The sequence below is a fragment of the Crocodylus siamensis genome, chromosome 11 (genome assembly GCF_052110815.1).
Source record: "Crocodylus siamensis isolate JL-2025a chromosome 11, ASM5211081v1, whole genome shotgun sequence".
Lineage (NCBI taxonomy): Eukaryota > Metazoa > Chordata > Crocodylia > Crocodylidae > Crocodylus > Crocodylus siamensis.
Window position 1 is genome coordinate 43,371,902 of NC_143405.1, and position 26,290 is coordinate 43,398,191.

A 26,290-nucleotide genomic window follows, 5' to 3' on the forward strand; every position below is an offset into this window, starting at 1 on the left:
CATCCATTAGTGCAGGAGTGAACCTGTGTACTTCAGTGTGATTATATTCCACACTGTTCAAATCCCTGAAAATCCATTAATGCAGCTACTTTTGTAACATAACACCTTTCCCTTAAGATTATGTCACAATAAAACAATGAAGAAGAGAAGAAGAATTAACAATCTTTTGGGGACTTGAGCAGGGTGGAATAGGATCACACTTAAGTGCTAATGTCTACCTACATGCCTATGGATGGAATAGAATGTGGCTTCTTTGTTTTCTGTCTTTTCTCCATATAGGTGCATTCATTAGGATTCAAAATGGTTCATTTTGTTTTAAAATACTCTTTGGGCATGTCTCCATGAGATGTTTACTGTGGAGTAGACTAATTAGCTCTGCAGTAAACATCTCACATCTATACATTTAGGTCTATTAGGCTGGAGTAAACTAATAAATTCATAAATACAAAACTCATAACTTGTAAATAAAAGTACTATGCTGCTATTGAGTTTTTAGTCCGGAGCAGCACACGTGTAGATGCTGATTCAACTGGCTGAGGCATGAGGGTGCTTCAGTGCAGGGGCTGTCTGCTGACTAGCCTTGCATTGGAGCACCCCCGTGCCCCAGCCAGCCACTCCACAGCACTTTGAGTCGAGCTGGAGCAGACGTGGCTGGCAGGATAACTCCTGGAGCCCCCTGCCAGCCAGGGCTGCTCTGACCCAGAGCAACTCGCTGTGGTCCCAGGCACATTCAGATGGTGTACCTGGGAGCAATAAACTCTGGTGTGATAAGCACCAGAGTTTATTGCTTTGCATTAATAGTGTATGTAGATGCGCTGGTTGTTTTCTAAATAAAGGCCATGATCAAAATTCCACTTCTGAACGTAACCATGTTCACAGCTTTTATTCCTAAGGATAGAGTCTGCAATAGAACAGGTGAGGTTTTATGTATAGTGATAGAAATAAGGATATATGTAACAGAGTATAAGATTAATAACGTATTACTGTCCTGACATTAAATTGGCCATGTCTACACAAGACACTGACTGTACAGTGTCTTGAGCTACGGCGCAGTCAGCATCACAAAAAACAGTGTTCAGCGCTACTGCACAGTAACTCGGTTTACTGTGCAGTCATTTAGTACTCATTTATATAAGTACTAAATGACTTCCCAGTAACACCTGTGCAGTCAGCACCTCATGTAGACACTGCTATTATGTTCTTGATTATGGGTGTAAATCCAAAATTACTTCTGTGATATCATTTTTCTTTTCACACTGATGTGAATGAATCCAGAATCTTGTTCCTGGATGTAGCAGGACACTGTTGGTACCTGCCACTTTAAGACATAGGCCAAGCAGCCAGCAGGTACCTGATTGCGGCAGCCATTTTAGATTCAGGGCTGCCTATATAAACAGGGCAGTTCACTGCTGGCAGGGGAAGCAGCAACATTGCCTGGCTGTAAGACTGCTGGTATCATCCTTGAGGTAAGGGAGGAGCTGTAGGGGATGATTAGGAGGCTCCTGGTCCTGGGCATGACCTAAAACTACACCCTGCTGGGAGTGGGTGGCCCGGTGCGGCTCTCAGTGGTGTGGGAGCCCCTAGGAAATGCCGGGCCAGTGATCACCCCAGTGAAAGGTGGGTAGGAGTGCCTTAACCCTAGCCCTCACCTTTGGGTGGGTTTGCCTAACACTGGAGGTAGTTGGGGGACAGGCATGGCTGCGGCCACCTGAGCCCTGTGGTGTGCAAGACCCTGTGCAAAAGTAGTGGGGGCCAGGCATAGCTATGGCCACCTGAGCCCACTGGGGAGGAAGCCCTGGAGCCCCAAGTGAGGGGGGCAGAGGTCTGGAGCCCCAAGTGAGGGGAGTAGGCCAAGATGTGTCTCTAGATGCTTGAGGTTGAAGTTTGGGCCAGAGGCCAAGTAAAGGGGGGCTCAGGCCAAGAGAGAGGGGTGAGTCCTGACCCCAGTAAGTCCTCCACTGCTGCGAGGCTGAGTGTGGGTCAAAGGCAAGATCTAGAGTGAGCACAATGACATGTTGCTCTGGGGGGGAGTGAGAGTCCCTGTGAGACCCTGGAACACCAGTTGTGATGTGAGGTACCCCAGCTCCCACAACCAGGTGGCTTAACCCCTAGTGGGGGCCAGAAAGTGGACCCAAGACAGTGAAGGAGCTGGTGGCAGAGGCCTGAAGTAGAATACCCTCAACTGGTCAATGCTGGGGCCAGGACCAAAAAGGTCAAAGGGCCAGAAGCCCTCCATGAGGGGTGCCCAGAGCTGAGGGCCTGGGGTCCCAACTGGCCTTGGGGGTGAGGCCAGGACATGTGTGGCCAAAGGTACCTGGGGGACCATGCCCGAGAAGGAGAATGGTTTCAGGGAGCCAGACAGCCTGAATGAAGGCAGGGTAGGCTGCCTGAATACAGGGATCTTAGAGGCTCTGTATTGGAGGATTCTGAGGCCCAGTGTGGGGCTGGTGAGATCAACAGCTGGACTGCAACTGCGAGGCATAGGCTGTGGTGTAGGGAAGGTATGGAGCAGCAAATACTGCCCCCTGGCATCAGGGCAAGAATGGGCAGCCTCCTGCCTTAATTAACATCATAATTAATTAAGAACAAGGCATGGCAGATGAGTCAGGTGGGGGTGTGCCCTAAGACAAGTGGGGAACATAGCACTGTGGCTTGGCAGGGAGTCCCACTTTGCTACACTGTACTATGGAACTAGTCTAATCCCGTAACTCAGCTCTGTTCTTTCCATCTTTGGTACTATGGCTTATTTGCAAGAGTAGTATAGTTCTTTTAAAAAAGAAGAAACAGGTGTTATGTCTAAAGCTTTTAACCAAACTATGCATTTAAAATGATCACTCAGGGTGATTTAAATACAATCTTTTCTCTAAACAGTTTGCTTTCATTAGAAAGTGAAAACAGTTTATGCAATTAAAAGGACATTACTGACACTTTGGATTTTTTTTGTTTTGTTTTAACTTAAGGACAGAGGACAGTGATTAGGTGCTTATATATGTGATTTAATCAATTTAAAAATTAACAGTATTTTGATATTCCCTTTTTTAAGAATTGTTTAAATTCAAAATATAACCATGCCTGTTTCAAGTGTGCCCTCAGTACACATCGTAATAAAACTGTATTTAGAATAGAGAATGTACCATAGTTTCAGATGGCCAGCTGTGATCATTCAAGATAAAGTTGTAATAAAACATACCCTCTGCTTTCATTTATTTCTGAATTTTAGTCTAGGTGCCCTTGTTGTTCTTTTTTGGTTTCTTTTCCTGTCGTTTTTACTTCCTATAAGTCTTTAGAGAATTAGATTTAAATAAAGAGACTCGAATTTTAGCTCTTAGGTATGTTTTAGCACTCTGTTCTCCATAGCAACGTTTATATTTTCTTCTAGAAGTAATGCTTTATACACAATGCAAAATCTATCTTTGGTTTAATAACCTCTTAACTGAGATAATTTGGCTACTGCAAGATATGGATTGGCATGGTTATATGAACAAAAGAAGACACAGTAGTGAGTCCCTGGAAAATCAAGTGCATGTTTCTTCCAGATGTTAGTCTTGTAACCTGCAGGGTAATGACACCCTGTTTAATATTTGCTTTGAAATCAGGAGCATCCCAGTAGGTGGTTGGATTTTACTGCTTCCTCTCAGTATGCATATAATTCTTCATAATGCCAAGATTAGGTACATAGGTCTAGGGAAAGTAAAATAAATTTATTTGTCAAAAGAAAGTTGTCAAGTTTGTAGTATGTAAACAGTACAGGTTGGAGCAGGTAAATAAATCAGAGGGACTTAAACCCTCCAATTGTTACACAAGTTGCCAATTGCTCAAATCATGAGTGAGACTTTATGAGGGAGGATAAGGCAAGATGCTGCATTTTTTGATTAAGCACATAATGCATGCACACGCACACCATGTTCATACCCCAATTTCTGTTCTGCACTGGTATACGTTACCAGTCTTATTGGTGCTCAGATCAAGTTAGTGGCCTGCCAAGTTGATCACGAGTGGGTGCCAGGCTCCTGCTGGTCCATCTTGTCAGACGAACAATGCTCCAGGATGACATGCAGAGCAAGACCAAAATTGATGCGTGTCACTCCATCTTTTATAGTCTTGTCGATTCACTCAGGCCTCTGGGCTTTTACTGGTTATCACTGTGTTCTTTCTTGAAGGTTGATTGCCATTGTTCTCTTGCTGTCCTGGGGTAGATTCTTCTTGTTTGGTCTTTTATCTGTCTGCATTCTTCAGCTAGTTGCCAGCTGATGTTTTCCTTTTCCACAAACACACTCTCACCCATACAGCCTACAAAAGAGTAAAAGTTCGAGCTCTTATTGCTCTTATTACACAGCAATACAAAATGGAGTTTCTTAAAGAAATACAAAACTCAAGAAAATACATAAGATTAAAAGCAAGAGGCAAAAGTCTTTTTCCATGTTGTTTACCTAACATCAAGCTGGTATTTATGCTATTTGCATAACACAATCACGTACTAAAAACTGAGCACTAATATAGGCCTTTTTTCTTTGTACACTCAGATTTATTTTTCAGCTGGGGCTATGGAAAGCCTATCAAGCAATATGTGAGGATGCCCATAGTTTGTACATATAAATATGCAACCTCATTTTGGCGGTGTATTTTATTTCCCTATACTTTCTGTTACCATAAACTATTAACGCAATACGGTATATTATCTGACAGTTGCCTATGTTACATTCTAGTGTGATCAACCCAAATCCAAATTACAAATGCACTCGAATATACAATTAACTGTACTGATTTAATATAGGACATAGCTGAAGACCATGTACAGGCATTACATTTCTGCTGGAAGAATTGCTTCTTTCCTGGTAGAAATGGCCAGGATACAGGTGTTAAGACAATCTTCTTGCAGAGGAAACATGCCACATCAATGAAAAATATATTCCACCCTGAAACTTAAAAGATGTCTCCTGCATGAGAGTTTCCCTCATTGTAATGAAAGCCAGTATGCTCAACTCCTCTGTGATTGAGGACATTTATACACATACTTTTTTGTTCCATGATGCACCGGAGGATCTGCCACTTTGGAGCAGACTTGATTAATCTGCCCTTCTAGTGGTGTGACCCTCTAGTATTGCAGTTAGAATATATGGAGCCGAAAGGTTCAGATTAATCAAGTCTGCTCTGCATGTGAGATGAGGCAAGCTGCACTGCACCACGTGCAGTTGTATAAGCTGCAAAATGTGCATCATCAGCACACAAAAAATGGTGGCAATGTGCTTTTGAACTAAAGCATCTCCAATGTGTTTTCGTTCAAAAGCATGCCGCTACCTTTTTCTCAGTGCCGGCATGCATTTTGCCACTTATACAACTGCAACTGTCTCAGTGCTGAGCACTTTTTAAAGCACATGTCACTTTGGCACTTGCATGTGAAAAACACCCTGGGTGTGTACAGGCTGGAATATCTCTCTGTGATTTCTACCATTCCAAATTTCTCAGAAATCTGTAGCAGTAGAAATGAATGCCTGTCCATGGCCACAGAGTAAGCAAATGCTTAAATACCTTCATGACTGAGGGTCTCCAGAAAAACAGCTGGGTTATAAAACATCTTGGCCAATGTGTAGGGGCTGGGGATACTAGATGCCATAGCATAAGCAACTTTCAGATAATATACAATTTACTTTCCTCCTTATGTCACTACATACAGTACCAACCCTGTATGCCTCCCTATTTAACATCTGTCTTAAAAGTGCAGCTTCCAAAGGTGTCTGTTATCAAATGCTCTTGCTGACTCTGTGTTTTCTACAGGGTAATCTGTAGCATACACTGGTCATACCATTTCAGACTGCATTCAAAACCTCAAGTATGCATAAATTGTAAGGCTGGCCGGCCAGAAGCTGCACGAGGGAGAACTGCATTCTTAAATGTTAACCATTTGGTCAATAGGACTTAAGTGTGTTTTAAAGTTAAGCCTATACTGAAATGCTTGACTGAACAGGGACGGATGCTGGAATTGAGGTCCTAGAATGCAGAAAGAGCTGTTATTTATTATTGACTAATTTTACTTCTAGATCTTCCAATAATTATGATGACTGATGGTGATTAAATGTGTATCATCCTTAGAAAACCACAAAGCCAGTAATACTTATTTATCAAGTATTATTAAAGATAAATGTGAATTTCTTGAATATTTCTGTGTGTCCAGGTAAATGATAGGACATATTGATTCTGAATAGGTGAATTTAGTGTTCCTTCTTATGGATTGCATGCAAATGAAAGCTTGATTAGGCTTCAACACAGATTTTCTTTAGCATGCCCTGGTTCTTGGTTTTCTGTACCTGTGTAGTGTCTGAAATGCATCATTTTGATGTCTGGAAGGTGTTTTAGTAACCTGTGAATTGATCAGATTTCTTTTTTTGAATATTTAGGTTATGGTATGTCAAGATATTTGCAAAATAATGGCCTGTGAAGGTTGTATAAATCCAAACAGTTATGGTTATTTGCGTAATAATGCCAGTGACATAAGCAATGTTTATAACATTAATGCTTTAAAAGGCCAAAAAGAACAAAGAACAAATTGAAAAGCAAGCGTGTAAGGAGACAGTGAAACAGTTCTAACTATAGTCCTTTAAGCCCAGGGCTGTAGAAGAGCATATCCAGTGTGTATGATGGGGTGCACTTAGAGAGTTCATGCTGTAGACTAATGTGACAGGCAAGAAACAAACTCTTTGAGTTCATATGCACCAGGAACTGTTGTCCTAGAATATAACTTCATCATAATCCTAGCTTCCCAGGGGCTCAGCTGCCCATTCTGTTATAACTATAAGGGATGATCTTTGCCATCTCTATAGAATGGAAGAATGACTGATATCAATTGCCTTCACCGTTTTGAATGAATTATACCTTGTTCTTGAATGGACAGTCAGCATCTACAGAAATTAAGGGTTTAACTTGTGATTTCTCCTAGATGCCAATATAGCTGATTCCATTGTCATTTCTGAGTGTACCCCTCTAGTACTGCAGCTAAAATATATGGAGCTTCAAGGTTCACTGAATAGCTTTCTTCTGAAGGTTTCTGTTAGTGTTGAAAGAGGTTATTGATTATTATATACAGCAGTCAGAAACTGTATAAAGCAGAGCATTTATGTGGCATTTACATAGAATTTTACACAGGTGTTTATACATGTGCTCCAGAAGTAGTGAGGGGGCATTTTAATTATAGTGGCTCCAAGAGCTGCTCTAATTAAAGTGCCTAGAGTGTCTCATGTATCAGTTTCCCCATACTTCAAATGGGTGGCAAGGGTGTTTTATCTATATCTTTTATATATGTGGGGAGCTGGAGGAAAAGCATTGGACCTCTGGGACAGCTGACAAGTGACACCCAGGAAAAAGCCAACCTATTAAATGGGTACTTTGTGTCAGTCTTTCGCCTGTCCCATGGGATGCCCATGCCCACCACGGAACAGGGAGGTTCTGGTGAGGGAGATCCCCTGCCCTCCATTAATGCTGACCTCATGAAAGAACACCTTGAGAGGCTGGATATGTTCAAGTCAGCCGACCCTGGCAATCTATACCCCAGCGTACTCAAGGACCTGGCGAGCATTATAGCCCAGCCTCTGGCATGGATCTTTGAAAACTCCTGGCGCTCTGGTGTAGTGCCCGAAGACTGGAAGAAGGCCAATGTGGATGCCGATCTTCAAGAATGAGAGGAAAGTGGATCCGGCTAACTATAGGCCCATCAACCTGACTTCTATCCCAGGGAAGGTCTTAGAAAAGTTTATTTAAGAGGCCATCCTTAATGGACTGGCAGATGCCAGCATCCTGAGGGATAGGCATGGGTTTGTTGCGAGTGGGTCTTGCTTGACAAATCTTATTACCTTCTACGACCAGGTGACCTATCACCTGGACAAGGGAGAAGAGATTGATGTCATATATCTTGACTTCAAAAAAGCCTTTGATCTGGTATCCCATGATCACCTCTTGGTGAAACTGGCAAATTGTGGCCTCGGGTCCACCACAATCCACTGGCTGGAGAACTGGCTCTGTGGTTGGACCCAGAGGGTAGTAATTGATGGAAGTTAATCTTCATGGTGCCCAGTGACCAGTGGGTTCTCCCAATGCTCTTTCTTTGGACCCATATTTTTCAACATCTTCATTAATGATGTGGACATGGGAGTCAGAAGCGGACTGGCCAAGTTCGCCAATGACACCAAACTTTGGGGCAAAGCATCTACACCAGAAGACGGGAGGGCAATCCAGGCTGACCTGGACAAGCTCAGCAAATGGGCAGACGAGAACCTGATGGTGTTTAACACTGAAAAATGCAAGGTTCTCAACCTTGGGAGGAAAAACCTGCAGCATCCTTATAGGCTCAGCAGTGCTACGCTGGCTAGCACTATGGAAGAAGGAGACTTGGGGGTCATCATTGACCACAAGATGAACATGAGCCTGCAATATGATGCTGTGGCTAGTAAAGCAACCAAAAGGCTGGCTTGTATCCATACATGCTTCTCAAACAAATCCCGGGACGTCATTCTCCCCTTGAACTCGGCCTTGGTGAGACCACAGCTGGAGTACTGCGTCCAGTTTTGGGACCCACAATTCAAAAAGGATGTGGAGAAGCTTGAGAGACTCCAGAGAAGAGCCACGCATATGATCAGAGGTCAGGAAAACTGATCTTACGACAGGCTGAGAGCCACAGGGCTCTTTAGCCTGGAAAAGCACAGGCTCAGGGGTGATCTGATGGCCACCTATAAGTTTATCGGGGTGACCACCACTACCTGGGGGAACATTTGTTCACCAGAGCACCCCAAGAGATGATGGTTATAAACTACTGCAAGACTGTTTCAGGCTGGACATAAGGAAGAATTTCTTTACTGTCCAAGCCCCCAAGGTCTGGAATAGCCTGCCATCAGAGGTTGTTTAGGCACCTACATTGAACACCTTCAAGAGCAAATTAAATCATTATCTTGCTGGGATCCTATGACCCCAGCTGACTTCCTGCCCTTTGGGCAGGGGTCTGGACTCAATGATCTTCCAAGGTCCCTTCCAGCCCTAATGTCTATGAAATAAAGCTCATTGAATGCATTTTCGATATAGCACCCCTGGTGCCATTTTGAAGCACGGGGATGCTGATTCATGAGATGGAGGAAGCTGCTGGAGTGCAGTAATTGTCATACTTGATTAATCGAGTCTGCTCAAACATGCTGAAATTACAGTGTGTTGGAGCAGCCTCTGTGCTCATGGGTAGGCCCATCTCAATGATTTTCCTACACTTTCTGTGGATTCTAGCATAAGCAGTGACAAGGAGCAAATCTATTTGAATAAGACTGAATTAACAGTTACCAAACAAGTAACTTCAAACTGAGCTGGAAAATAATACATGCTTTTGATTTAGGCTATATTACTATGGGACAAATTACAATAATATAGGAGAAATAAATATCATTAGATTGAGCAAATCAGAATTTGAAATTGTGGCTACAGAAAGCTTTTATTAAGAAAAAATCAAAATGTGTGATAAAAAGCCTTAGTCTAAGTGTTGAAAGAAAAATATCAGTGAGAATTAAAACCTCTTTGGGATCAACATCTATACTACCAAAGAAACTTAGTCTGATTTGTATTATCTGAAGCGCAAAAAACGATGTATCATAGAAACAAAATCTCTCATACTTTGAGTTCATCTTCCTTGTCCACTCAAAAGGCTTTCTTTTTTTTTTTTTTTTTGAGAGAGAGAGTATGCATGGAGCTAGAGTTTACAATCAAAGCATTGAAAGCACTAACCTCTTGTAAAGAGGATGGATTTCCCATTACATTTAATGAATTGTTTTCAGTGGAACTAGTGCCGAAGTTGCCTTAGGCACTTAATGATATTTTGACTTCTCACTTTTTAATTGACTGGATGAATGAATTTGATATTGTAATCCCCGAAGTGGGAAGATTTAGGATGATCATTACAGAACAATCTCTTTCATTACACAGGCACAAAAATTCTGGCTTGACTTAGGAACTAGACAGGGTCAAGGCAAACCGATACACAGAAAACAGGTGGGATTTGCCAGTTGCCATTAGGCTATAGAAAATGAGAGAGCTGATGAATTTGCTCCACTCTGATCAAATCTTCAATCACATTTCATAATCTCTTAGTGCAGAGAAATGAAGTGAGACTGTGCACTTCAGACTTCAATTAGGATTTCAAAAAAAAAGGATAATGGATGAACTGGATAGTGGATTATAACCTTGGATTCAGGTCTTGTGGATTTTATTTTAGAAGAGAGAATAAAACATGGGGGGTCTCCTTTACGTTCAACTTCCTGCCAGAATATTTGGATCAAGTCAACCCTCACTTTTCTAGTATAAAGACTGAACAAGTGGAACAGAAACATTTTTTGTGTGTGCATGCTCTTTTTCAAATCAGCACCCCTTGTATTTATAATATGTTTAAAGTGATTCTGGATCATGGCAAAATATCAATATGATAATATGCCAAAATAATTAACAGTGTTTTCTGGAGTATACTTACAGGAAATAAAATAAAATAAAATCTTCCCATATGCTATATGGGCAGATATCCACATCTTTAAATAACCAGAGTCATACCTCTTGTAGTAATTGCACTTGAATTGCTGTCTCTCTTTTCACTTCAGAAAATCAAGAACTACTCATGGACTGAAAGAGTCTGCTTATTAATTGAAGAATAAAATCAAGGTAGACAAAATTGGAAAGAATAACTACCTTGCTTGTCGATTAAGTTTCTGTGGCTGCATCTACACAAGATGCTTACTGTGCAGCAGCTCGTTACTACTGCTCACCAGTGTCACCAGGCATGAACCATGATGCAATGCTACTGTGCACTAGTAATGTGCCACTACGCATTATGTGCCAATAGGCAACCATGCTGAAATGCTGCTGTGTAGTAGAGTTGGTTACGGAACAGTCATTTAGTACTTGGTTATGCAGGTACTAAATGATTGCACAATAACAACTGCAAGGTCGGCATCTGATGAAGATGTGGCCAGTATCCATCAGCTTCTTTAAGGAGCTTAATCTTTTCTTCATTCTCTTTGGAAAGATGAGTGATTAAAATGGACCTTAGGATAAGAAAGGACTAACCTCCCTTATTTTAAGTTATGTCTTCTCACTCCATAAAAGAATATCCTAAGGAGGATTACTATGTTTTCAGGTATATAAAATGGGGGGGATTTAGGGGAGCCTGCAGAAGTGGATGAAGGGGGGATGCAACTGCAACCTCCCTCCTTTGATTCCTGGTCTACCCAAACTTTAAAACTAGCTGCCTAGGAAGAGCAGAAGCATTTCTATCCAGATAGTGCTGAGGGAATTAATTGACTTTACCTGTTGCAGGATAGGGTGTTATGTCTTGTGGCAGGATTGATGGTAGTTTTACTAAGAAGTTATATTATGCATTTGTATAGGGTGGTTTGGTAGGGATGATCCTGCCTCAGACAGAGATTTGGACTAGATGACTGTTCAAGATCCCTTCCAGCCCTGCTTCTTTATGGTTCTATAACTTTATGGGCATGTCTACACAAGCAGGCGCAGGCTCAAGTAGCATCAGCACAACTTTGTGCCGGAGATTTGTTCCTCAGCACCCATGCCTGAACATGCACTTTCATGTGGGGCAAATTGTGCCCCTTGGGGCGAACTGACTCTGCCCAGCTACTCCCAGATCTTCAGCCAGGGGGAGCTAGAGGCTGGGGCCAGTGCAGGTGGGGTACTCTGGTGAACAAATTCCCACAGGTGCTGGCCCCAGTGGTATAAAAAGCTGCCCTGGCAAGCAGTTCAGGGCTACTTGCCCTCAGGAGCTTCTGGAGCCCAGCCAGTTGGTATCTGGGGACATTAGCCCCTTCTGCCAGCTGGACTGCTGAAGCAGCCCTAACCTAGAGTGGCCCCTGCACCCTTTACCCACTGCAGCAGTCTGGCAGTGGGGGGCTTCTGTCTGGCTGTGATCTGCTGCCACCTGGACAGCATTCACCCCCTTGGACCTGTGGCCTCATGGCTACATACCCGCCAGACCTGAACAGGGACCGCATGGCCACCTGGGCTGTGGTATGGGCACTGTAGCAGAGCCACCTGTACCTCTGGGCCAGCTGCCAGTTGGCTAAATGAAAATTATTAAAATGAAACACCACACAGTCTCCCCCACCCCCACATCCCTGCTTAATGGATACAGAGCTTAGGTCCCAGAGACCTATAAGCCACTGCTGCCAGCCATGTCCCATTTTTTCTTGCAGCACGCAAATATGCAGTATAGGGAATATTTTTTTAGTTCATGGCATGTCTTTTGCAATGTCTCAAACTGCTTTGAGATGCCACAATGGACATGTGCTCACTCATGTGGATGTGGCATATGACTTTGACTATGTGGGTCTTTATAATCTACCTGACTCCCACTAATTTCTCTTCACTTCACAAATGTTAACAACCCTTTCTCCTTTTTAATGGTTGTGATGTTCCACTCTTAAAATGATCCTTTCTTCTTCATTTTTGCTGTGTACTATCCATTTCTGGTAATGTCTCCCTTCTATTTCACAGCCCTGCAAACTATTTTTAGTTCTAGCTAAAAATCTAAATTCAGGCATGGTACTATTAGCTCAGGTATAAAAATTACTGACAGTGAAGTATTGGAGACACTGTCAAATGCTCAAGAAGGGTAGATTTTAGTTTACAAATCTGAATCAGAGAGTCATATGCCGATGACACCAAACTCTGTGGTAAAGCGTCCACACCTGAAGACTGGAGGGTGATCCAGGCTGACCTTGACAAGCTCAGGAAATGGGCGACTGAGAACCTGATAGTGTCTAACACCAAAAAATGCAAGGTTCTCCACTTCGGAAAGAAAAACCTGCAGCACCCTTATAGGCTTGACAGTGCTACGCTGGCGAGCAATACGGATGAAGGGGACTTGGGGGTCATGACTGAACATGAGCCTACAATGTGATACTGCTGCTAGTAAAATGCTTCCTTGCATCCACACGTGCTTCCTTGCATCCATAGGTGCTTCTCAAGTAAATACCAGGACGTCATCCTCCCATTGTACTCAGCCTTGGTGAGGCCACAGCTGAAGTACTGCATCCAGTTTTGGCTCCACAATTCAAAAAGGATGTAGAGAAGCTTGAGAGGGTTCAGAGGAGGGCCATGCACATAATCAGAGGTCAGGAAAGGAGACCTTATGATGAGAGGCTGAGAGCCATGGGACTCTTCAATCTGGAAAAGTGCAGGCTCAGGGGTGATCTGGTGGCCACCTATAAGTTCATCAGGGGTGCTTACCAGGATCTGGGGGAATATCTGTTCACCAGAGCACCCCAAGGGATTTCATAGTTTTCATAGACATTAGGGCTCGGAGGGACCTCGGAAGTTCATTGAGTCCAGCCCCCTGCCCAAAGGGCAGGAAGTCAGCTGGGGTCATAGGATCCCAGCAAGATAAGCATCCAATTTACTCTTGATAAATTGTAAAGGTGTTCAATGTAGGTGCTTGAACAACCTCCGATGGCAGGCTGTTCCAGACCTTGGGGGCTCGGACAGTAAAGAAATTCTTCCTTATGTCCAACCTGAAACGGTCTTGCAGGAGTTCGTGACCGTTCGACCTCGTCATCCTTTGGGGTACTCTGGTGAACAAATGTTCCCCCAGGTAGTGGTGGTCACCCCTGATAAACTTATAGGTGGCCATCAGATCACCCCTGAGCCTGCGCTTTTCCAGGCTAAAGAGCCCCATGGCTCTCGCCTGTTGTCGTAAGGTCTGTTTTCCTGACCTCTGATCTTGTGCGTGGCACTCCTCTGAACTCTATCAAGCTTCTCCACATCCTTTTTGAATTGTGGAGTCCAAAACTGGACGCGGTACTCCAGCTGTGGTCTCACCAAGGCCTAGTACAAGGGGAGACTGATGTCCCAGATTTTGCTTGAGAAGCATCTATGGCTGCAAGCCAGTATTTTGGTCACTTTACTAAGTGCAGCATCACATTGCAGGCTTACGTTCATCTTGTGGTCAATGATGACCCCCAAGTCTCCTTCTTCCATAGTGCTAGCCAGCGTAGCATTGCCAAGCCTATAAGGATGCTGCAGGTTTTTCCTCCCAAGGTGGAGAACCTTGCATTTTTCAGTGTTAAACATCATCAGGTTCTCATCCGCCCATTTGCTGAGCTTGTCCAGGTCAGCCTGGATCACCTGTCTGTCTTCTGGCATGGATGCTTTGTCCCAAAGTTTGGTGTCCTCGGTGAACGGGGAGAGGGCCAACGTGATTCCAATCTTGAAAAAGGGGAGGAAGGAGGACCCAGGAAAATATAGGCCAGTCAGTCTTACCTTGATCCTGGGCAAGCTGTTTAAGAAAATTATGCTGGCACACATCCATGAGGGGCCAGCTGGGGACTGCATGCTTAGGGGCAACCAACACAGGTTCATCAGTGGTTCATAAGTCCTGTCAGACCAGCCTGGTGGCCTTCTATGATCAGGTTACCAGATCATTAGATGCAGGGGTAGCAGTGGACATAGTCTTCCTGGACTTCTGGAAGGCATTCGACACTGTCTCTCACCCCGTTCTCATTAAGAAACTGGGGGACTGTGGTGTCGACGCTCACACAGTCAATTGGGTCGCCAACTGGCTGGAGGGCAGCACCCAGAGGGTAGTAGTGGATGGGTCCTTCTCAACCTGGAAGGACGTGGGCAGTGGGGTTCCGCAGGGCTTGGTCCTTGGGCCTGCGCTGTTCAACATCTTGATCAGTGATTTGGACGAGGGGGTAAAAAGCACCCTGTTCAAATTTGCTGATAACACTAAGATGTGGGCACACTAGAAGGTAGCATCAGGCTTCAATCAGACCTAGACAGGCTACAAGGGTGGGCGGATGTGAATAGGGTGGGATTCAACACAGACAAGTGCAAGGTGATGCACCTGGGGAGGAACAACCAGCACCATACCTACAGGTTGGGGAACACCCCTCTTGTCAGCACGGAGGCCAAAAAGGGTCTTGGAGTCGTCATTGACTCCAAGATGAACATGGGCCGGCAGTGTGGGGAGGCAGTCAGGAAGGCCAACTGTACCTTGTCACAGATGCATCTCAAGTAGGTCCAAAGAGGTGATCCTCCCACTGCATGCAGCACCAGTCAGGCTGCAACTGGAGTACTGTGTCCAGTTCTGGGCACCGCATTTCAAGAGGGATGTGGTCAGCATGGAGAGGGTCCAGTGGAGGGCCACTCGCATGATCAGGGGACAGCAGGGGAGGTCCTACGAGGAGAGGCTATGGGACCTGAACCTGTTCAGCCTCCAGAAGAGAAGGCTGAGGGGGGATCTAGTGGCCTGTTATAAACTAGTCAGGGGGGATCACCAAGCATTGGGGGAGTCACTGTTCCCCTGTGCACTGCCAAGAGTGACAGGAATAACGATCACAAGCTGGCAAAGGGAAGGTTTAGGCTAGATATCAGGAAGCACTACTTCACGGTCAGGGCGGCTAGGATCTGGAACCAACTTCCAAGAGAGGTGGTCCTGGCTCCTACCCTGGGAGTTTTTAAGAGGAGGTTGGATGAACATCTTGCTGGGGTTGTTTGACCCCAGTACTCCTTCCTGCCATGGTGGGGGGTCAGACTAGATGATCTACTCGGGTCCCTTCTGACCCTAGAAACTATGAAACTTGGCCAGTCTGCTTCTGATTCCAGTGTCAGAATTGGAGATGTTAATGAAGATGTTGAACAATATGGGTCCAAGGACAGAGCCTTGGGGGATCCCACTGGTCGTAGGACACCATGATGATTCACTTCCATCAGTCAGTACCCACTGGGTCTGACCATGGAGCCAATTTCCCAGCCAGTGGATCATGGTGGACCCAAGGCCACAATTGGCCAGTTTCACCAAGAGGTGATCATAGGATACCAGATCGAAGGCTTTTTTGAAGTCAAGATATATGACATCAATCTCTTTTTCCCTTGTCCAGGTGATAGGTCACCTGGTCATAAAAGGAAATGAGATTGGTCAAGCAAGACCTACCCACAACAAACCCATGCTGGCTATCCTTTAGAATGTTGGCATCAGCCAGTCTGTTAAGTATCACCTCTTTAATAAACTTTTCTAAGATCATCCTCGGGATAGAAGTCAGGCTGATGGGCCTGTAGTTAGCCGGATCCACTTTCCTCCCTTTCTTGAAGATCGGCACCACATTGGCCTTCTTCCAGTCTTTGGGCACTACACCAGAGCACCAGGAGTTTTCAAAGATCCATGCCAGGGGCTGGGCTATGATGCTCGCCAGGTCCTTGAGTACCCTGGGGTGTAGATTGTCAGGGTCGGCTGCCTTGAAGGTATCCAGCTTCTCAAGGTGTTTCTTCACAAGGTCAGCATTAATGGAGAGCAGGGGATTTCCCTCTCCCAGACCGCCGTGTCCTGTGAAGGGCATGGGCGTCTCATGGGACTGATGAAAGACTGATGCAAAGTACCCATTTAATAGGTTGACTTTTTCCTGGGCATCAGTTGTCCCGTCTGGTTCAGCAGGGGTCCAGTGTTGCCCTTGCTTTTCCTCTGGCTCCCCACATATCTGAAAAAGGACTTTTTATTGTCCTTGATGCTCAAAGCTAGTTGGAGTTCAGTTGCAGCCTTGGCTTTCCTGGTTTGATATAGATGACATGGTCGAATGGTCACAAAGTCTTCCATGAGCAATTCAGGCTGAATATAAGGAAGAACTTCTTTACGGTCTGAGCCCCCTAGGTCTGGAATAGATTGCTACAGGAGGTGGTTCAAGCACCCACTCTGAACGCCTTCAAAAGACATCTGGATGTTTATCTTGCTGGGATCCTATGATCCCTGATGACTTTCTGCCCCTGGGGCAGGTGGTTGGACTCGATGATCTTCCAAGGTCCCTTCCAGCCCTAATGTATATGAATCTATATCTAACTACAAGCTGAAACTTGCAAAATGTTTGTGATTAAATTTTTATTAAAAAAAATATTTATATAAATACAGGATTTTTGGTTTATCCTTTGATTGACTATTTTAATGGAATCAAAACTTCTCCCCCTCAGAGAGGCTATACAAAGCCATCCATGTCTAAATACAGGCTTAGGAATATAAATACATATTTTGTCAAAAGTCTGACATTGTGACTTGTTCATACTCATAAAATAAGAGGGGCTTTGTACGCATGACTAAGGGCACTTGTACATGAGGAAATTGACCCTTTTAGTGATTCAGTTGCCCTTTTCTTGATTTAATTCATAGATTCATAGATGCTAGGGTCGGAAGGGACCTCAATAGATCATCGAGTCCGACCCCCTGCATAAGCAGGAAAGAGTGCTGGGCCTACATTACCCCAGCTAGATACACATCCAACCTTCTCTTGAATACCCCCAGGGTAGGGGAGAGCACCACCTCCCTTGGGAGCCCGTTCCAGACCTTGGCCACTCGAACTGTGAAGAAGTTCCTCCTAATATCCAATCTAAATCTGCTCTCCTCTAGCTTGTGGCCATTATTTCTTGTAACCCCCGGGGGCGCCTTGGTGAATAAATACTCACCAATTCCCTTCTGTGCCCCCCTGACGAACTTATAGGCAGCCACCAGGTCGCCTCTCAACCTTCTCTTGCGGAGGCTGAAAAGGTCCAGCTTCTCTAATCTCTCCTCGTAGGGCTTGGCCTGCAGGCCCTTAACCATACGAGTGGCCCTTCTCTGGACCCTCTCCAGGTTATCCGCATCCTTCTTGAAGTGCGGCGCCCAGAATTGCACGCAGTACTCCAGCTGCGGTCTGACCAGCGCCCGATAGAGGGGAAGTATCACCTCCTTGGACCTATTTGTCATGCATCTGCTGATGCACGATAAAGTGCCATTGGCTTTTCTGATGGTTTCGTCACACTGCCGACTCATGTTCATCTTGGAGTCCACTAGGACTCCAAGATCCCTTTCCACTTCCGTGCCACCCAGCAGGTCATTTCCTAGGCTGTAGGTGTGCTGGACATTTTTCCTCCCTAGATGCAGCACTTTGCATTTCTCCTTGTTGAACTGCATTCTGTTGTTTTCTGCCCACTTGTCTAACCACTTGTCTAATTGTGTTACAGTGTACACGTTTGGCAGCATGTTATGATTAGATTTCATAACAGTGTACACGTTTGGAGGCAAATTTCAATTTGAATGACTTTTTTACATGGCAAACTAAAACACATCCTATGTATTTTAGTTTGCCACATAACACATTACAGGCTTAGATATGGCAAAGGTTAAAAACATAACTATGATTATGTATAAGAGTTGAGTGTATGGTAAGTTGCAAGATACCATTACTGAAATTCTTCCAAAATGTATTTCTCAGTGGGCCCATCTATATGCTCACTAATGCACTTTAGGTAATGTTAATTAAATTTAGCACCTCCATTGTGAGGTACTAGAAGAAGGCCCATTAGCCAGTTTAATGTACATTATCTAAAAAGCACAGGTGTTTTTTTTGTGATGCTTAGACAGACACGCCCAGCGTTGCATATGAAAACGGTGAAATGGAAAAGAAACGTAAGTTGAGGCTGCTTTGTCTGGTTAAGGCTGAGAGAAGACATGAAAATAGCATAATTTACAGTAGATGTAAGTAGAATAGAAATGGCTACAATATGTTTTTGAGGACCAGGGAAAGATCTTGTAGTTTATTGAAACACTGCCTTCTTGGCAGCATGTGAGCAAACCACAGGAATCAGAAGAACCCACTGGGTTTTACACAGAGACAAGCAGTAGTTAGATTCTGCAAGGAAGGGTCAGCCCAGAAGCCTATTACTATTATTGTTAGGAGAATTATTTGTTTTCTATGGTGGCCCAGAACGTGTAATTTCAGGCAAAATTCATAGTTTATTTCAAAGGAATTTGTAACAATTATTGAACTGAATTGCCGACATATTGGATAATGTAACAACCAAGTTTCAAACCAGCTTCAGAATGAAGTTTTATCTGGCCATTACAGAATCCTCTTTTTCAAGGAAAATAATTTGAACCTGAATATAGAAGTTCTAAATGGAAAATGAAAAGACCTCCCCATTGAAGTCCAAAGCAAAACTTGTGTTCTGACTGATATTCTTAATCCAAGCCATAATTACTAATCTTTCAAAGGATAAAGATCAAAGCAAAGGAGCATTTCTAATTTTACAAAAAGTCTGTAACAAGGAATTGATAAATTATGCTGAGCAAGAAATTTGGGCTCTAATTCTGAAAATCCTCATTAACACACTCATAAGAATAGTCCCAGAGAAGACAGTTCTGTAAAGTGACTATCATTAGGAAACCCTCCCTCTGCTCTATTTGAACGTAACTTTCACTTAAGTAAATTTCTTGGGAGGAAAAACACAAATCTCGAAAGAGCAGTTCCAAAAATAGTTAATAAAATACCTGAGACACTGTAAAGGAAATTATTATATTTTATTTAATAGTGTAAACTGTCTGAAAACAGCAGAGCTGTTTTACATGCTTGCTATCTGGATCTGTTTTTTGTGACTTTGGATATTAGTTAGGAGATATTATTTTGTTTTAGTTCTTGATTTTGTTATTTAGTTTGCATAAAATCCAGAAGTCAGCACTCCTGAAATGAAAATGCTGTCTGTGGTATTGTATATATTCACCTGTTATGTATTGTCTCTCCTTTTAAATACTGTCCTAGAGGCCACTACATGCAAACCGACTGATCATAAAAACATTCAACGTGGCAATGTCCAGTGATTCAGACAAATGTTAGAGTTCTGAAAGTTTCTGCTCTGGGGTACTAGTTCTGGGCATTGTTTTGTATATCTATCATTATAGTGTGAGCTGCCAATAATGCTCTTAATTATGTTAGTTGTATCAAATTTGTTGTTTCCATAACTTTTAAATAAGGAGGAGTTTAGAGAGAGAATTTCAGGCAGAACCATAAAAGGCAATTCAAGTGTTCATGCTGCACCCTCCTCTACTCTTCTGTGAAAGGAGACAGTGTACATGGACTATGTCAAAAAAACTTATAAAAAATCTGAATATACACTTATAAGAGTTAAAGTGGTTAATAAATAGATAAAGTGAGTAATAAATAGATAAATGTGCAGAAAAGCTTGAAGCAGCTCTAACTTGTGCTTTGGTACTTGATTCAAGATTTAACTCTGGTGTTTACTTCACAGTTCATTAAGCTTCTGTAATTCCCATAGCAACTCTTGCATATCATATTTATAGAAGTTATTCAAAACAAACAGTTTCTCAACCCCCTCCCCCACATATAAATCATCTTTTAATATGATAATTTCTTATATTGTGTTTATAGGAGATTTAATATTATAGGACAGTTGGCTTTTTCACGTTGTTATTATTACTGTTTTCTTTTTTTAACTTTACATTTTATAATTTTCCCTGTACAATGCAGTGCTGATTGCTGTTGAACAAAAATGTGTGGAGTAAGGGTTGTGTTTGATGGTTCTTTTTAGTGTCAGAGGTTACATATTTAGCCCGATTAATGTGCCAAGTATTGTATGTAATTCAGTATTTAACTCTAACGCTTTTCATTACATTGTAAATATGGCTTCAGTTTACAAAGTTACAACTGTATGATATAGGTATACACACGTGAACACACACACAGTATAATTGTATGTATGTAGTTGGACACATATGAAGTATACATCACCCTTGTGTGTTTAGTATATAGGTGTTTATATCTCCATGAATACATCATATTATATATAATGGTAAAATGTTTTCATAAACACTGTTTATCATTTTACAGCACCTTCCTGTTGTTTGTTTCTTCCCATTATTTGTCTCATTGAAATTGAAATCTTCCACATAGTTTTAAATGTGCTGCTCCAGATTCACAAAGCTATTGAGACTTTAAAATCAAGAATTTGAATTTAAAACTTCAACTTTCCCGTGCTGAATTATATTTGTGTACAGGAAGATGGAACATCACAGTTCAAGTGTGATACCACGTTTGTTGGGAACGCAGTCCCTATGCTAGCATTGTGGTATTTTAACAAATTGCATGGTGCTTTTGTGATACCTAGCAAAGAAGCTGTCAAACCAGAAACCCTAAGTTCATGTTGCCCCATATTTATCCTGTAAGTGAAATCAATTGGCATTGTAAATTTAGTTCCAACAGTTCCTTTATTTTGTTCTTTGCTTTCTTTTTATTAAGTTTGTAATTTTATTATTGATACAACAGCTAAACTAGCTTTCACATTTCAAATTAATTTAACATATAATGATTGCTTGTTCTGTTTTGTTGTTTTCCAGCTCCCTCAGGCTCAAAAGGTAAACTATTTTCACTCAAATCTTAATCATTCAAAGCAGTCACCCACTCTTCATGTTTCCACAGTGTTGTGAATATGGTACAGTGGTGATCAGTGCAATGGTTCACCATCAGAGTTCCAGAGGAATGGAGCAGAAAGAAAAAGCTGATATCTACGTTGTGAGCTGCTGAGCCATCTGCTTAGAGCTGTGATTCAAGAACAATGTGACAGCTATTTGAACAAAATTGACAAGTAGTGACCTGTCACTTGAAAACAGTAGGGGAGCAATTTTGTCAGCAATTCAAAACTAATAAGTAAGCTACAAATTGACATGATTACCCAGGTGAACCATCCATGGATCCTTGCATTCTCTAATATAGAAGCAGAGGAACCCGTGGCATAGCTATACCCTATCACTGGTCCCCATTGTATTATCTATGAAAAAGCCTCTTGATATATCTAACATGTAAGTGTTCAAGAAGGTTTTGTGCAGTATGTTCTTGTCCTTGTACAGCTTCTGCATTGGTATGGTATGATACCAGAGTCACCATTGCATATCATGATATCACAATATGATTGTGGTGTGCACAACACATCACTTGATGCTTGTTGCATCATTCTTGTATATTTCACAAATATAATCAAAACTTCAAGCAAATATAATTATTTCCATACATAGGATACTGTTTTGTGGTTTAGGGCATGCTCTTCTATGTTCAAAGAGTTTAATGGGAAAACCTGAAAATCACAGTACTCTCTATTTTTCTAGTTTATTCTAATTGTTCTAAGGAAAAGCACTTTCAGTAGGTAAAGTTATGCTAAAGTCATGCTTCCAATAGGTAAAGTCATGAGTAGACACTCACGACTCATTATTTTGGTTCTCTGTATGAGAACTAAAGTATAGTATCCTTTAACAAACAGCCTGTTCAGAATGAATGGACACCCTAAGGCCCCCCAAACCTTTCAATAGTTGTTGGATATATTTCAAACACTTAAGAAAAAGGCAGGAAGCCTGAACATGTGACCATTTCCTTTTGATTTCCTTCCCTGTGGCCTGCAAAACATCCCATTTCTAGTGCCCACATAATGTATTTCCATATGACACTGGTCTGTGCCCATAGTCCATAAGTTGTTTTTTTTTTTTTTTTTTTGTTCTGATGCAGAGTGCACCCAGTATGACATCTGGTGAAAACAGGGTCTTTTTTGGAAATGGCTGGTTTAAAAACACTTTGTTTACAGCTTCCTGTGTAAGTGGGAGGAATTAAAGACTGGCTAACTTCAACTAGAGTATAACCTTTTCATCATTACCCTTTTGTCTAAGAGTTCATGCCAAATGCTTCTCTAACAATCTAAGCAAAGAAAGAGGTTACATGAGGGTGGTTTGTAAGTGCCTTAACCCCCTCAGTGTTTTAAAATGTTTGGCAGATCATGTCATTTGATGTTGTGTCATATGCTCTGATGTACCACAATGCTGAGGTATCAAGCAGTGTTCCAGGATAATTATTCAAGTTCTAGGTCAGCAGAAACTATGCTGGGCTTACATGAAAGGCCACAAAAGCCGGTTTTCAATATGTTACACCCCTTAAGCAAGCTATTACAAAACTCAAGCCACGTGCATTTTTTGTTTGGTATTTGCTAGTCTACATCCTGCTTTAGGGAGGAAATGGGGTGGAGGGAAAAATAGTGGAGGAGCACGAGGGGGCAAAGAAGATGGGTACAAATAGTTCACACAGGATTTTCATAGATCTCCTACCAGGTAAGAAAATTCTACTCTTGATATCTGTAGAAAGGGTAGAGGACCTTCTTGTTTCTCATTTGGTGGTTTTACTTGTGGCAGTCCTTTCCAGTTCCCTAATACACTGCCTCATTCAGTGCTTCCTAGTAATACCCTCTCTCTCCTGCCCATGCCAGCAATGCTTTCTCTGCTCCCGAAAGCCACCTGAATTTTTTTTTTTTTTTTTCCCCAAATGTATCTTTGATAATCCCCCCTGAGTCTCTTTTGTCTGTTCTCCTACTAAGTAATCCTCAGTAGATTCTTGGTATCATACCAGTATTCCTCTGGTGCCCTTTTCCTCATTTACTGTTGCACAAGTACAAGATCGACTGAGTGTTGCATCTGGAGTCAAGGTATGCCTTACAGCTACTAGGCTGGCCCTTAAGTGTTTATGACTCTGACCAACTGTTTGCCACAGTTCTGTATCAAGCAATGAAAAGTTGCTTGTTGGTTAACATGAGTCATGATGTAAAATTTCAGACATAAATAGGACTTTGTGGGTGACTAATTAGGGGGCTTTTTCCCATTACCTGTGACACAGGAAAATGTTTAATGTCCAGACATTTTTCCAGCAAACCAGGCCATGGTGAGCAACTTCCAAATCAGGGAATCCCTTGCTGTTTGCAAGGTGAGGGGAAGCAGCACAGGGCTGATGAATGTCTTTATGAATGACTTAGTCACTAGCATACATGTTTTGCCATATGGTATTTTGACTTGTACTGTGTTTTTGTTGGAGTCTGTGTATCATCCAAAAGTGTTTTCTCTACAAACATTTCAAACAGTCATGTCTCCAAACATGTTCACTTTATCTTTGAATGATCTGAAATAAAAAATGTACCATCCAAGTTTACCTTTACTATTTTATATCCATTATATATCTTTTGTCCCTTTGTCATCATTATAAAATGCGTGTGAGTTACTTGTGTGCAATAGTTTTGGAGACAGTCTTTTAAACATTCAGTAACTCTTCTGTAGCCATTAGCTGCTCTTTGTGAATCTTCTTAAAATGTAGTTTGTAGCAATTCAATCTGAATCAAAAGTTGATGTTTAAATTGCTGGATTATTCACTTGAAGATCTGTTTTGAAATTGGAATTCTGGTGCCATTAAATGAGTGCAGCATGAATTGGATAGTTACTGTACCATGGTATTTGTTTTTACCAAGGTGTTTGCATGGATTATTCCTTATATATAAAATGGAAACTACCACAAATGCAGTCATAGACATATAGGCTGCAGGTATTTTTAATTGTGATTCCTGTGTAAGAGAGAGAGGATTTTTCCTCTAAACCTATTCATTCATTTCTGGTGCTAGAAATATAATACATGATTTCAATGTGTAGTCCACATTACTATTGTGCAGCATGTTAAGTGACCACCCCACAACGTTGTGAAAATCACATGATTTATTTTACCAAATTTCCACATTTTTCCATTATGGCTTTCAAAATTATAGGTAAAGTGGGCCATATCTTTGCATCAATTTGAATGACAATTGACATACTCTGGGCTTCACTGACTAGGAAAAGCTATTCCTCTCTAATAGCCCAGAAGGGTGTTTTCAGTCCTGTAAAGAATAGCTTTACTTGCATTCTCGAACAAACACAGCAGGGTTCAAGATCTCTTGTCCTACTCCTCCTGTGATATTTTGTTCTACTGAACTTGCATAAAGACACAGAAGTATATAAATTAGATATGGAAATGGAGGTAGATAGCTGTTTTAAGTATATGTATGCTTTAAAAAAAATCTTCTGGGACTTTTAAAATGGTTTTCAAATGAAAGGAATCATGTCTCCTGCAAGTAAAAAATGTCTTTGGTGATGTTTGTTTCCCAAAAGTTCCTGACAGCTTTCTTCTTTCTTCCTCTGTTATCCTTTAACTTGTGTAAGTAGAGTTTCACCCTCTTTTTCTCTTGATGCCATCATATTTCAGCAATTTGGGAGCATCATTTATCATTCCTCGCCTCATTTACCTTTTTTATACTTTGAAGTGTTGAATTAACCGTCACTGGGAATAGAAAATTGAAAATTTGCAAAGCAGCTATTTTCACTGAAATGCAAGACTAGTAATCTTAGCATTTTTATTAAAATGATATAAGAAGCTAAATTTAATCAAATGAAGTACAAAATAATCATGTAGTAAATATTTACATTTGACCCTGTTTTATTATTCCTTTACTTTCCTGTGTTTCTCATTCTTCATGGAGGCTAATATTTTTTCTATTTTTAAAATCTCATCTATAATCAAACCACCCTATTGCCTCTGTAATGGAAGTTGCATTGAAATTTGCACTTCAGTCCTTGTATTTCACACTTGTACTGAATTTAGTTTCCATATTTTCAACAGACTCCTCAGCAGCCAATTTTTATTTTCAGTATCTGTGTCTTAGAGATTCACAAATATGACTATATAAACTTTTGAAAAAGGAGCCCTTTTATAAATTGACACTCCATGATTCTTTTCCCTAAAGAAATAAGGTCCCTACAGGCTTTACATGCACACACATAGTCCTGCAACATTCCAGCTTGGCTATATATTTAAATACAAAAAGAGCTAGTCCTTGTTATGATTATTTTCCATATGGTGCAATAAAAACAGGCAACAAAATTGTTATTTATTTTTCTGATGCTGCCAGCTTGTCTCATTGACTCTACCCAGCACAGAAAAGTAGGGAGGCAGGATAGGCCACAGGATGATCTGGGGCTTGCAGTAAAGTGGGCAATAGAGAGGAGGCAGGGGAAATGTGGAAAATAGCGAAGATAAGTTGGAGAAGTAAAGGGATCTGTCTACTTCTGTATCAGAGCATCAGGGGAGAACTGCTGTAGGAATATCACAACAGAGTTTATTGGGCTACTGTGCCACTGCAGCTCCAGGCCATTGCAAGCTCCGCAGCACAGGACAGCGTTCCTCACTCCTTTGTCTGTGCTTCCTTCACAAGGCTTCTCTTTCTTCTGCTTCTCCCTTTCTTCTGCTTCTCCCTTAACTCAAATCCCATTTCTTTCATATCCACAAACCACATTCCCTTGGCTCATTTTGCATGTATAACCCAGTTTTCTTCCTTGCCCATCCCTACAGCCTATATCCCCATCAGAAGCCCGTACATATGACTGCGTTTACATTGTCTATTTACCCTGTAGGGCTTCACATTAGAACGCTACATCAACTGATTCATGATCTCTACATTAGTTTTCTTGCACAGTAAATATATCCTGTTGTTTTCTCAGACACAGATTGAATGTCATGCTCTGAGGAATAATCCAGTATAAAAAGAACCCCTGCAAGATGTATGTGGTCTAATGATAATCTTAGAACATCTCTAAGATGATGGCAATTATTGAGAGAAACAA

General features: G+C 42.0%; 1 protein-coding gene across 4 annotated transcripts in view; it reads left to right on the forward strand.

Moving 5' to 3' along the window:
- CACNA2D3 (calcium voltage-gated channel auxiliary subunit alpha2delta 3) overlaps window positions 1-26,290 on the forward strand; it is an 891,165-nt gene that overhangs the window by 657,701 nt on the left and 207,174 nt on the right. For 3 of the 4 annotated variants that reach the window (XR_016438419.1, XM_090021142.1, XM_090021141.1), the window contains exon 14: window positions 21,176-21,193. The exons of the other annotated variant lie outside the window; for it this stretch is intronic. Coding sequence is in view for 2 of the 3 variants with exons in the window: in XM_090021142.1 (XP_089877268.1) it covers window positions 21,176-21,193 (18 nt within the window). In the remaining variant the exon portion in view is untranslated. The remainder of the gene's footprint in view (window positions 1-21,175; window positions 21,194-26,290) is intronic. 4 annotated transcript variants of the gene reach the window in all.